The sequence below is a fragment of the Haliotis rubra genome, unplaced genomic scaffold (assembly GCF_003918875.1).
Source record: "Haliotis rubra isolate DU_JTF1 unplaced genomic scaffold, ASM391887v1 Scf698, whole genome shotgun sequence".
Lineage (NCBI taxonomy): Eukaryota > Metazoa > Mollusca > Gastropoda > Lepetellida > Haliotidae > Haliotis > Haliotis rubra.
In genome coordinates, this window is record NW_025767410.1 from 308983 (window position 1) to 323743 (window position 14761).

The following is a 14761-nucleotide window of genomic DNA, read 5'->3' on the forward strand; positions in this document are numbered from 1 at the left end:
ATGGGATTGCAGTGTCAGTCACTGACAATATACATATCAAGCACCATGTGTTAATTGTTCAATCAATATTTGGTCTAGTGCTCCATACTGCAGATCGTGCGAAGTGAAGTCTGGTTTTACTACTGCATTTCAGTTGTTTCACGGCATGGGAGGAAAGTCTGGAGCGTTGCATATTCATGAGTACTGGTGCAACAAGCGGAACAACATGAGGACTATCAATGTCATAATCAACAATCATACGTTTATGAGATGCCATCGGGGAACATTTCTACAGATAACTGCATGGGCCACGCCCCCATAGAGACATCCCGAACATGTCATTATGGCAGTGTCATGTATTAACCTGTGCAGCCAAGTAATCTTCTATCTTTACAACCTGATATTGAGTCATCAAATGATAACTGTATCAAGTGTTCATTTATTCATAACACACCTGGGGCTACAATGACTGTATGTTAAATTGGTGTCTGCATTTTCCCTGAAACCCAAGGGAGACAAGCATGACATTCTGGGGCCTACATTGTCCCTGAAACCCAAGGGAGACAAGCATGACATTTGAGGGTCTAAATTGTCCCTGAAACCCAAGGGAGACAAGCATGACATTCTGGGGCCTACATTGTCCCTGAAACCCAAGGGAGACAAGCATGACATTTGAGGGTCTAAATTGTCCCTGAAACCCAAGGGAGACAAGCATGACATTTGAGGGTCTAAATTGTCCCTAAATCCCAAGGGAGACAAGCATGACATTTGAGGGTCTAAATTGTCCCTGAAACCCAAGGGGAGACAAGCATGACATTTGAGGGTCTAAATTGTCCCTGCAACCCAAGGGAGACAAGCATGACATTTGAGGGTCTAAATTGTCCCTGAAACCCAAGGGGACACAAACATGACATTCTGGGGCCTACATTGTCCCTGAAACCCAAGGGAGACAAGCATGACATTTGAGGGTCTAAATTGTCCCTGAAACCCAAGGGAGACAAGCATGACATTTAAGGGTCTAAATTGTCCCTAAATACCAAGGGAGACAAGCATGACATTTGAGGGTCTAAATTGTCCCTGAAACCCAAGGGAGACAAGCATGACATTTGAGGGTCTAAATTGTCCCTGAAACCCAAGGGAGACAAGCTTGACATTTAAGGGTCTAAATTGTCCCTGAAACCCAAGGGGAGACAAGCATGACATTCTGGGGCCTACATTGTCCCTGAAACCCAAGGGAGACAAGCATGACATTTGAGGGTCTAAATTGTCCCTGAAACCCAAGGGAGACAAGCATGACATTTAAGGGTCTAAATTGTCCCTAAATCCCAAGGGAGACAAGCATGACATTTGAGGGTCTAAATTGTCCCTGAAACCCAAGGGAGACAAGCATGACATTTGAGGGTCTAAATTGTCCCTGAAACCCAAGGGAGACAAGCGTGACATTTAAGGGTCTAAATTGTCCCTGAAACCCAAGGGGACACAAACATGACATTCTGGGGCCTACATTGTCCCTGAAACCCAAGGGAGACAAGCATGACATTTGAGGGTCTAAATTGTCCCTGAAACCCAAGGGAGACAAGCATGACATTTGAGGGTCTAAATTGTCCCTGAAACCAAAGGGAGACAAGCGTGACATTTAAGGGTCTAAATTGTCCCTGAAACCCAAGGGGAGACAAACATGACATTCTGGGGCCTACATTGTCCCTGAAACCCAAGGGAGACAAGCATGACATTTGAGGGTCTAAATTGTCCCTGAAACCCAAGGGAGACAAGCATGACATTTGAAGGGTCTAAATTGTCCCTAAATCCCAAGGGAGACAAGCATGACATTTGAGGGTCTAAATTGTCCCTGAAACCCAAGGGAGACAAGCATGACATTTGAGGGTCTAAATTGTCCCTGAAACCCAAGGGAGACAAGCATGACATTTAAGGGTCTAAATTGTCCCTGAAACCCAAGGGGAGACAAACATGACATTCTGGGGCCTACATTGTCCCTGAAACCCAAGGGAGACAAGCATGACATTTGAGGGTCTAAATTGTCCCTGAAACCCAAGGGAGACAAGCATGACATTTAAGGGTCTAAATTGTCCCTAAATCCCAAGGGAGACAAGCATGACATTTGAGGGTCTAAATTGTCCCTGAAACCCAAGGGAGACAAGCGTGACATTTAAGGGTCTAAATTGTCCCTGAAACCCAAGGGGACACAAACATGACATTCTGGGGCCTACATTGTCCCTGAAACCCAAGGGAGACAAGCATGACATTTGAGGGTCTAAATTGTCCCTGAAACCCAAGGGAGACAAGCATGACATTTAAGGGTCTAAATTGTCCCTAAATACCAAGGGAGACAAGCATGACATTTGAGGGTCTAAATTGTCCCTGAAACCCAAGGGAGACAAGCATGACATTTGAGGGTCTAAATTGTCCCTGAAACCCAAGGGAGACAAGCTTGACATTTAAGGGTCTAAATTGTCCCTGAAACCTAAGGGGAGACAAACATGACATTCTGGGGCCTACATTGTCCCTGAAACCCAAGGGAGACAAGCATGACATTTGAGGGTCTAAATTGTCCCTGAAACCCAAGGGAGACAAGCATGACATTTAAGGGTCTAAATTGTCCCTAAATCCCAAGGGAGACAAGCATGACATTTGAGGGTCTAAATTGTCCCTGAAACCCAAGGGAGACAAGCATGACATTTGAGGGTCTAAATTGTCCCTGAAACCCAAGGGAGACAAGCATGACATTTAAGGGTCTAAATTGTCCCTGAAACCCAAGGGGACACAAACATGACATTCTGGGGCCTACATTGTCCCTGAAACCCAAGGGAGACAAGCATGACATTTGAGGGGTCTAAATTGTCCCTGAAACCCAAGGGAGACAAGCATGACATTTGAGGGTCTAAACTGTCCCTAAATCCCAAAAGGAGACAAGCATGACATTTGAGGGTCTAAATTGTCCCTGAAACCCAAGGGAGACAAGCATGACATTTGAGGGTCTAAATTGTCCCTGAATCCCAAGGGGAGACAAGCATGACATTTGAGGGTCTAAATTGTCCCTGAAACCCAAGGGAGACAAGCATGACATTTGAGGGTCTAAATTGTCCCTGAAACCCAAGGGAGACAAGCATGACATTTGAGGGTCTAAATTGTCCCTGAAACCCAAGGGAGACAAGCATGACATTTGAGGGTCTAAATTGTCCCTGAAACCCAAGGGAGACAAGCATGACATTTGAGGGTCTGACATTTGAGGGTCCACATTGTCCCAGAATCCCAAGGGGAGACAAGCATGCCATACAGGGTCCTTCATTGTCCCAGAAACCCAAGGACACAAGCATTCATGCCATACAGGGTCCTTCATTTTCCCAGAATCCCAAGGGGAACAAGCATGACATACTTGGACCTACATTTTCCAAGAATCCCAAGGGGAGACAAGCATGACATTTGAGGGTCCAAATTGTCCCAGAATCCCAAGGGGAGACAAGCATGCCATACAGGGGCCTACATTTCCCCAAAACCACAAGGGGGACAAGTATGACATACTTGGGCCTGCCATAGATTTACTTAAAGAATCCAAAGGAAAGCATGTATATTACAGTTTCTACCTCGTCACTATCATTCACTGAGCGACAAGCATGCATGTGTCATGTCCCTTAATCCCATGGCAACCTTGAACAACCAATGAACAATGAACTAACAGGTCCTCATATTTTTTCCAAGATATCACCCCAAGGAGATACATAGTTGAGGTTCATTATATCCCAGAATGCCCCAGGACTGAGCTAAAATTGTACTTACGCACACCACATGAGGTTGACAACTTGACGCCAGTCTTTCTTCTCCTGTTTGCTCAGACAGGCCTTGTCAAAAGGCTCACAGGACAAAAACAGCACTGTGCTGTGTAGAAGCAACAACCTGTAGCAACAAAGTCAGCGATCTGAACAGAGGTTTTTCACATTTCTTACGTGCCCCAAGAAAGATACTGACAGCAAGGAAAATATTATGCGTGGATGTTGTGACAGAACCAATAATTTGAATTTCAGTCAGTAAAATCCCAGTAGTTTACAGTATAAAGAACGTTGCCCTCAAATACACAGAGTGAGTGAGTAAGTTAGATATTCCAGCAATAACATGGCGGGGACACCAGAAATGGACTTCACACAATGTGCCCATGTGGGGAATTGAACCCGGATCTTCAGTGTGAAGAGCGAACACCTTAACCACTAGGCCACCCTACCGACCCATCAAATACATAGACACACAACGGGCAGGTCACTCATCATAACTTTCTCATCCTTATCTCTTGTACCTTTGATGTTTAGTCCACCACTTAGTAATATTCCAGCTAAAAACTGTGGCCTAAAAATAATCAAGTCTAGACCTGTCAATCCAGTGATCAATAGTGCGAAGAACAGTCCACATTGTTTGGGTAACATATTTACTCTGGATGGAGGTCAGCATTAAAGGAATAAAACAAGGGCACTTTCGCTCAGAGTTAGTGTATTCGAAGATAGAATTCAAATGGACAAAAACCTCTCACCTGACATTAACAACACCCAGTAAATCCTTGGTGATGAATCTCAAAACAAATGCATTCAAGAAGAAAGTCATCACCCGTAGCATCAGCTGAAAAATAGCAAAACATTCATGAAATATGACTTGTTTATTTGTTGTTTAAAACAACACTCAGCAATATTCCAGCTATATGTTGCGGCCTGTAAATAATCAAGTCTGGACCATTTCTCTCAATGATACTAACTATCAGCCCTCAGGGAAGCTACCATATAATTTATTCAAAAAACATTATGCATTTAGATTACAACATTAAATTAAAAAGTTCAAATGAGTGACATTGTGCCTTTAAATGATAAAACAGACACATGCAGTTTTCTTCTTACTGAATCAAAGGCCACTGAACATTCTTTTGAGGAGACTTAGACACACAGGATAGTTTAAATTGTTGATGCCAGTGAACAGGATATCTTGCATTCAATATTTTCCCAAAACAGTCCACATCAACATAGCAACTCAGAAAATGTCTGTGAGTGTAGAGTTCTGGAAGTTCACGTGGGAGAATGGTATTAAGCATACAACATCGCCTCCCTATCATCAGCGTATGAAATAAGGCCCGTCCAACCGCCCCGAAACGTTCTAGATTTCTGACGGACGGTCTAAATTTACAGCTAGCCAGCCTGATGGTCTGGTAAATATTTTAGAAGTTCCATACATATGAGTAAATTCACCATATTTGGTCTGGTTAAATCCTTTTGGGGCTGGTAACATTTTGAAGTTACCAGCCCTGATGTCTGGCTGGAGTTTTGGCCTGTTTCATACACTGCTATTACCAGCCATAAACAGGCTCGCGGAGAGATATAAACAAACTTTCAAAAGGAAATTATTTGGAAAATTTAAATACAGAATATTAGTTTTATCATGATCTGTAATAGCTTAGAGAAAGACTCCAGTCTAAAGTAATAAAACTCATCTCACAGTCATACTATTGAAAAAGGTATAAGTTACGACTACACAATTTTAGAGATGTTTCTAGATAAATAGAGATTACTAACCGAGTATGTTTCTGTAATATTAATATCATATATTAGGAATAAAAAATTGTATTATGCGAGCCTTTGGCCTTTCGTCGTCTTCTTTCTTGTGATCGATAGATCAAAATCCTTGGTTGGTACCTTTCTTACTTGTAGACGATAGTCTGTCACTCGTGCCTCATAATCCGTACCTTCAATTTGAACGAAGTTCTCCGTTTCATGTTTTCCAAAGTCAGTTACTGCAGTAACGACCCCAGAACCTCTATCATCAATTCTTACAGAATCACCGATTTTGATAATGGGGGCAGCCAAGCTTGTTTACAAACTCGTCCACGCAATGTAAACTCGTGACGACGTCATCAATGAAATGTTAAAGGTCACATGCAACGTAAAACACAACTTTGCAGATTCTGATACCTTTCGGTATGGACTTACCGAAACAAATCGTCAAAAATGCAAATTCAACTTATAAAGTTGAAAAATAACGCGATGAAAAAAAACGCGCGAAATCGGAGTTCAAACAATTCACTAATTTTCCCCCGACTTTTCGGGGGAAAACTGGTTTCAACAGCTGGGCTGCACTCATAGTACGTGCGCAGTGAAATAGGTTCGCGCAGCTTGGAAGCGGGTTGTCCGGTTAATACTCGGTGAAGGCTTTGGTGTGAGCTATTTTTCTAATGTTTTGTTGATATCTCACAGGCGGGAGCTTTTATATGTTATGACAGTAAATTAACTGTTTATATAATTTCATTTGTCTATTTCACCACACGTTCTTCTTACCGAGTCACTTTCTCAGTTCGATGCTTAAAAGCAATGTCATTATTTAGCGTTGACAGAATTTCTAACTGTGATATAGATATGTCGTTGTCACAGACAAAACTCAATGTCTTGTTTATTGACACCTGTGTGTCTGCCTGCCTGTTTGCTAATGACAATATTCAATACACAGCTGCTATCACTGACCACATGCAATTTGAACTTAACACCAATCAGGCTATACACCATAAACAAAATGCATTGATTTATGGCCCGAGTTCGGTCTCTGTCACATTATGTAATTACACAGACAGGCAGGTGTGATACTTGAACACATGACATGTTATGATGTCTGTTGATTGCAAAATGTTATACACAAAAAAATGAGCATGTATTTACAAAACCCAACATCTCTATATATACACACACAATGAGCCGTGAGGGCATCTGCAAATGAACCAGCCGTTACACTTGAGTGCACACCCACCCGCTCTGACTGGGTTCGGTATCCCGGCTGCTTTGTTTCTTGGGAAGTAAACCGAAGTACACAATATTGCACTTTTGATTTGCGATTGTACGCTTATAATTTTGTTTATATGTTTTTTCATAACCAGCAGTGTATATTATATGTCATGAATAAGCGATAATTGTGTTTTAATTATGTTTGATTTTTTGGTTGCATGTGACCTTTAACGTTTTAGGATTTGCACGGCATGTATGGAGTTTTGAGAAAGTAGTTTGTGGATTGACGTAATGTTAGCATAGTTATCAGATTTGGATACCAAGTTTATCAGATTGCTTTACTGCACCGATAACAACCTCCATTAGATGATATACGCTCAAAATCAGGCTGAGCCTGTTGTATGTGCTAATTCTGTATTGAAGTCATGAAGTTTCGACTCCGATAGACATGTTCACTGACATCAATGCAGCACAAGGCTTCATTTACATGTTCTGAGATATTTGAAGATTGTTTTTGCTCTGAAAGCTAGGTCGAAAACTGCATAACTAGAGTTATCCTTCTGACTTGGGAAAACATTTATGTGGTAACGCACCCTTAAAAATTGAAACATATACACATGAAAACCCAAAGGCTGAAGACAGCGTGTGTTAACGTTAATGGCCATTTTGAAAATGTAATGTACGTCATATTACAATGCCTATCATATAATGTTCTTTGATATACTTTATTTATGAGTATACTGACTAAAATGTCCACTTTTTTAAACATGTGAATGAGAAATAGTGTGTCCTTTTGAAACATGAGATGCATTTGACCACGGACACCTGTAATCATAATTCAGAGTAACAACTGCTAGTTTTGCATTACCCTCTGAGAGCTAAACAATAGCCCTGCTTGCAGAGTTATTAAACCTTGTTTGTACACAAAACTACAATATATTTAAGATTTTGAAACTTCTTTGAAGGAATATAATGGACTATTTACCTGAAGAGCCATGTTGTAGGTGGTAGCCTTGGCAGCACCCGCCAATAAGTCCGAACTGGATTTCATTTTGCTTGAATCTGTACACAATTTATCTGAAAACATAATGTTTTTGATATTCGTGAAAGGATTCACATTGACAAAGTCCATACATAGGTATCATGAACAGACTTTGCTCCAACACGTACCAACCCCTGAGAACATTTGTTTCAGACTTGGCGTAAGTTACGACTGTAGACAATTGTATATAAACAGTGTATGAAATAAGCCCAAAATCCAGCCAGACATCAAGGCTGGTAACTTCAAAATGTTACCAGCCCCAAATGGATTTAACCAGACCAAATATGGTGAATTTACTCAGATGTATGGAATATCTAAAAAAATTATCAGACCATCGGTCTGGCTCAGAACGTTCTTCAGAAATCTAGACTGTCTCGGGCGGTCGGACGGGCCTTATTTCATACACTGATATAAATGCTAACGAACTACTATCCATCATTAAGTCCAATGTAACACTTTACCTTTGCAAATTTACCTGCTGATTAGGCCCTGCAGTGAATTTTCAAAATGCTGACCAGGAACTACCTTTCAAAGTTCCAACTTTGATCAACTAAAGCACAGAACCAACATATGCAATATTTCTTCTTGTTCACCACCAAAGCTATGAGTCATGCTGAACAATTCCACAAAAGCCCAGTAATATACAGCTAGATCAACAGTGATATTGATCAGCTGTATGAAATCCGATAACATCAGTTTAATTAAATTATGGTAATTTAGCCTGATTCCACATTGAAGTAAGTCTTTTATGGAAATAGGAGAATAGGAGATCAAATTCATTACCCTGATTCCACAATGAAAAATGAAAATCTTTTGTGGAAATGGGGAGAGTAGTATACAAGAAGGTGATTCTCGACCACTACGACGGCGTTATTTTAGTTAATAAGGTCTGAACGGTGGTAAATATAACGCTCGATGCCCTCCCCCCGCCCAAATCGTTGACCATTTTGGTGAACCTATTACAGATATGGTATCACAAAAGTATAACGAAAGTAAAATTTCAACAATGAATCAACAAGAGACATTAAGATACCAGGATTTAGAGTTGAATTTGTTTCTAGGAGCGGATCCTAATAGTGAGCATTATAAAAAATTATACCGATCTCACACAACCGAGTATCGTGGTCGATGTGGATAACCAATTTCCAAACTCGGTTTGGAGTAATGTAATGACTGTTAAAGCAGTACAAACTTATTTTAGATAAATCGAAAGGGTTTTCTCGTCCCAGTTTCATCAGATTGCACGATTCGATTCGACATTCATACCATCGACGAGTACCAGTGAAACGGGAATAGTGGTGCCACCACCGGCAAAGCCAACAGTTCAACCCACACCTAGCCCACACCTGTCGCCACGTGCGGTGGTCGAAATCCAGAGGACAGTCAATTGCAAAACAGCTCTAATGGTCGGTGGTATCGCAGTCGGGTTGTGCCTCCTTTGGTTACAAATTCCTTAGCAGCAATGTACAGCAGGCCGGCCGCCGCCGCGACGAGTGCCCACAAGTTTTGACCCAGCCATGTGACCGTTTTCGAGAATAGACCAAATAACCAGGAAATGATGCTACCGAGGATGCCCAGAAGAGCTTCCGCCGCTTTCCCCGCTAGTCTTGTGAGGGCTTGGCTCAGGGATTTCAAATGTTTTTTATCTATTCTCTGACATCGCTGCTAGGCGACGGTGGCCTAGGAGTGGGTGGGCTAGGCGTGCTGCCGGTCAGAGAGATGACTAAAGTTGATATGAGGAACCCCAGCGTGGTCAGAATGCTGGCGATGGTGATCCCCTGTTCTCTGAATAAGGTACTGATTTTTTCGACTAGCGTCGACCTGTCGTAGTTGGGGACTCGATCGATTTGGGATTGAAGCGCTTCTCTGTCGTTGGCTGCCACTTCCAATCGGGTCAACCTTTCATCTTGCAGGTCGCCCAATATTTCTTCAATGCGACGGCGGCTGATCTCATCATCATCATCATCGTCTGCTTGTTCGAGATTCCTTTTCTCGATAGCCATGAGGTCGTCGAGTTTGTTTAGTTTGGCCATGTTGCCTACGAGAGATCTGCGTAGGATTCGCAACATCTTGTCCAGCCCTCGAATTTCTCGAGCTGTAAATTCCAGGTCCAGTGTTTCTGATACACTATCGTTTATGGTGGCCAATATGTTGTCAATATGGTGCATTGGCACGTCTCCCAAATCGTGTCTGGCCATTCCACTCGCCGTGACACCGAGCTAGGTCCACATCATTTGCATTGTTTTGGCGGTCTTCGCGGAAAGTTTCTCGTTCAGGAATTCATGAGATCGATGTCAGTCGAGCCTTCAGTCGCAGTATCCCTTTTTGACTGATTTTGAATTTTGAATAGTCGAAATAAGCGTGATGTTCCTCTATGGTATCGTAATATCATTCATGGTCGCCTATAAAAGTTCACCGCTCACAGTGTCTTGCCCATCGTCCAGCAATGGGGTGTCGTCGTCGTCACCAAAATCGTCCATCTCGATTTCCTCTGCCATTATTATATATTCAAATAAATTTTCAATATATATACAATGTCACAATATGGATGAAAACTAGATCCTTTCCAAAGATTAAGGGAACCCCTGAGAGTCATAGGCGTTCATCAATCAGTGTCGATCACGAACAATCCAAGCATGATCAATCAAAACCAAATGCTGTTGGTGTGCTTTCCCAATCTGGGTGCGAACGACGTCATTCTCCATGGAACAGCGTGCCTGGCTTTTAAAATCACTCTGACTGCCGAGGTCGACAGAGCAGAAATCGTGCCAAACCTTGGTCAGGCGATCGTCAAGAAAACGATGATCAAAATCAGCGGCAATGAGGTGCTGAGTATCAACGACAGCGAGATGTTTTTCAGTTACATGGACCTCTGGAGAACCAAGGACGAACAGTGAAACATTGTATATACATATCATAGCATCTGCTCAATGAGCTGTGATTTGATTTGGTTGCACACGGGGATTTGCTTTCATGCAAGACGAGCTCACCAAAATAGCACCGGGAATTAAAGCCATAGCCGAGACGTTTGGGAACCAATTTTGCATTCCACTCGACTTCAAGTTGCTCGAGGGACACACGTCGTATTACAAGGTCGTGCTGAGCAACCAGCTGGAATACAAACTCACTTTCAATGACTACAGAAAAGTCATTGTTTCACCAACCGACAGCAGCTACACCATCGACAACTTTTTCGTTGGAGTTCCACATGGTCACGGATGCAGAACTGGCCCGGCTGATTCGCAATCAGTACACAGGAGAGATACCCATTTTGTACGGCCGCATGCTGTGGCACCGGAAGATCGTCCGGGATAAAAGCAATACGCTGTGGAACATCAATCTGAACATGCCAGCTTGATCGATGAAGGGTATTTTGATTATCCCGGTGGACGACGTGCCGTTTCGAAGAACCAACGAATCATATTTTAACCCAGAGATCATGAAAGTGGAAGTGACCATTGAGGGCTTGCCCAATCAGCTGTTCAGCCAAGGCATAAGGGCCCACCAACAGTGGGACGAGATCCAAAAATGGCCGGCGATCAAGCGCGCGCCGGAAATCAATGCAGTCGTCAAGGATTTCTGTCTCTTCGGTGTGATGATCTGGGATTACCTGGTGGGCAAGTACATGCTATGGCTGGACATGCGATCCACTGCAGCGGTCGCCAAATCGATGACGGAAGTAAGAGGATCACGATCCAAATTGAATTTATATTTGTACGTGATTATGGACGCGCAACTTAATATAGACAATGGAAGATTCATGCAAGCCATCTACTGAGCAATGGCGGAATTGAAATTAAAACAGACTAAAGTTACAGTTATAACAATATCAGTCTATTACCTTGCTCGGGGGAATGTATCCATCAATATCCACATAAAGGAATGAGATGCCATTCATCTGCAGCTGAGAAAGTATCCTGTTCCATGTCATGTGTCTTTTAACAGTCTAATATGCGGAAAAGTGATCTAACGTTTCAGATTTTTCACATTGGTGTATAGTCCCATTGGTCACCCATTGGTCACGCAAGATAGCACACCTGCCAACTTTTTGCATGATGTCCGACATTCTTTAAAAAAGTAATTTAGTTAGCCAATAATGAGCAATCAATCAATGTATTGGCGGTTAATCCTTTGAAGGAAGGACGCTGCTTTTACAAAGAGACTTTACGACAGGGTGTATTCAGTATAGATTAGTAACTCTACATACATAAACATAAATCTTTTGACAAATTCGCTGTGCAGGATAAAAACAATTAATCAATCAGCGTGTTATCGGTTAATCCTTTGAACGATGTTTGTTTGTAATTCCTCTTACTGCATTTCCATGCGTATATTACATAAGATGTAATACATTTGCCACATCAGACCTCAATTTATAATGATGAGTATTTACTCCAGACACAAGAAATGCCAAATGGGAACCTTTGTCGGGTAATCTGAGTGGTGTTATCACTAATTATACCTGTTATAAATTCATTACCTGACCATCAAGTGAATGATGACAAATAACATGTGTAGGTTTACCACCAAACAAGGGTTAAAGCAAGAGAGTAGTAATCGCTGTATTGCATGCATGTTTGAGTGCCTGAAAAAAAACAAACTTATTGGCAGACACTGTTTTGAGGATACGAACAGAACTTCATTGTTACATAAAAAATATATATAAGCATTGGCTGTGTACTTGGTTAAAAACTGTATATACCTATGTACCTAAGATAATTTCAGATTTATTTTGCAATGGCAAAGTAGGGTTGTTTACTTTACGTGTTTTTTTATATCATAGCATACGTAATAGACATCATATGTTTACATGATTAAATATTGAGGTAAAAAACACAGAAATAGGATCAATTTGGATCAGTCACTATACCATCCAAACATTTGAAAATCTGAAAAAAGCCTACACTACTGGGATACTTTATTACAATCAAACAAGAACTACCGGGGATATTTTCAAATAACGGCATCTGATAGGCATCCACCCTTCCTAATGTCCCACTGATTAGGTTGAAGAAATTCTGCCAGGGTGGACAGTAGCCCAGTCCCCGTGTCCATCACGGTCAAGGGCGCAGAGGCTGACGAGTTTGCAGCTAGGTTTCGTAATTAGACTGTTGGCTGGAAACAATAATCGCTCTGGATCAGTGGCTCTTTAAGAATGGTGACGAGACTTGTTGCCTGCAGCCACTCATACAGATAGGCCTTCAAGGTATCCCGAAGACGACTGGGATGGCATAGACGAACCCACTCCCTTCTCCCACATCTCCAAAAGCAAACAAAAACAGTTTCGCTTACAACGTCTTCGGGCACGAAGGTAATAAAACCATAGTTCACAGAATAAGCGACCCCCCCGAAACACATTCCCAGGATCAATACATTCCTTGTCGAAAAAGAGGGTCACTTTCATTATACAAAAATCGAAAGTCTGAGCAGGCTGTTGCACGACCAATCGAAACACGGGAAAAAAAACATTTCTGCATGGTTACAGTCGTGCCGACCTGTTGGAAGCGCACAGAGAGGACTGCTGAGGTGTGAGGCAGACGACGATCAGGATTGACATGTCCAAAGAAAACGACAACATTCTCGGATTCGTCAACCATATGTGCAGTTACTGCTGAGTTCAAGAAAAGGGATGCCCATTGTAATCTGCATGAGCTGAAGGAAATACTTCTTTGCAAGCGTAGTGATGTGGTCGAGAATCACCATCTTGTATACTACTGGGAGATCAAATTCTAGAATATTAATTATCATTTCTACATAGAAAATCCTATTTTTAGCAATTGCCCACAGGTTATGATGAGAAAGTTAATCCGAATTTGAGGGCAATGGGGCGCCATGGGTCGCGGTGGGCAAGCTGGCTAAGGCACCAGGCTAGTGATCCATCGAGGTTGAGGTGTCGGGATCGAGCCTACCTGTGACCGGGTGTAAAAAACCTTGGAGTCAACTTTGTGTGCAGACTCTTTCAGTGTTGTCACAACCCCTAGTGTACAGTACACAACCCTATGCACTTAACTGAACCCACAAATTCGTTGGTATTATTATTATTGGTATAGATGGTGGCCACATGAATATGTGCAAACACCTATTTGCAGGTACAGCAACGTGCAGTGAAGTTGGACAAAGTACTGTGACTATGTGTCCCAGTCCACCCAGCTGTGAATGGGTACCTCGTTAGGATGAGAAAGCCACAATAACACGGTGCACCTAGTGGCTGCAAGAGTTGTATACTCCCCGGGGAGTTGAGATTGATAATATGATGTGCCATTGAGGTTGACATCCAATGATCGAGGGAAAAAATACCAGCCCTTGAGCATGCACTAGTTGCCTGGATATGTGCGCTATATAAATATCCTATAATATAATAATTAATTACATGATAAACTTCGCCCTTTGTCAAATGTTTTCTATCCAAAATGCAAATTGGAGAAAGTGAAAAAACAGTTCTTACTTGATGATATGGAAATAGCAGTTCAATTGTGATGGAAAGGTCCAGTATTGCCAGAGATCCCGATTAGTGAGAGTCCGGTTTTCTGAGATTCCATCTTCTTTCACATCAAATCTTACACTGCTCAGTAGTTACCCGTATAATTATACTGTAGATAAAAGGTGTCAAATATAGTGCATTTATCTGCGAACTTTGCGATACCTCCCTCTTGGTTTGGGTTGGACAGATGTTTTTGAGGGGCTACCCTCTAGATTCGATTTAATACACTACTTGTATCATACATTGATGAGGGGGTAAAGTCAATTTGATTTCAATCATTTGAGGTTCTCTCCTTTTCATAATGATCACAATGAAAGGTGTCATCAACAGCTGATCATACGACAGGACACCAGTCACACATCGACAGGTGTCATTTCGTCATGGGCGCAGACATCTTGAACTTATCACGTGACAGTGAGGAGTCACATGACAACAGTGGCGAGGCAGATCGTGACTGGGTTTCGTCTCTATGGTTAAAGGATAATTTCCTGCGCAAAG

The 14761-nt window shown here is 42.1% G+C and overlaps 1 protein-coding gene across 3 annotated transcripts in view; it reads right to left on the reverse strand.

The window, feature by feature from the left end:
• LOC124258558 (protein RFT1 homolog) overlaps positions 1-14665 on the reverse strand; it is a 36880-nt gene extending 22215 nt beyond the window's left edge. The window contains exons 1-4 of one of the 3 annotated variants that reach the window (XM_046692623.1): positions 14228-14665; positions 7726-7802; positions 4517-4602; positions 3775-3891 (exon numbers count right to left, since the gene is read on the reverse strand). In XM_046692623.1, the coding sequence (XP_046548579.1) occupies positions 3775-3891; positions 4517-4602; positions 7726-7791 (269 nt within the window). In that variant the 5' untranslated portion in view covers positions 7792-7802; positions 14228-14665. Of the gene's footprint in view, positions 1-3774; positions 3892-4516; positions 4603-7725; positions 7818-8243; positions 8338-14227 lie in introns of those variants that run through there. The other 2 variants (XM_046692621.1, XM_046692622.1) reach the window with 2 other exon arrangements.
• Positions 14666-14761: the final 96 nt, after the last annotated feature.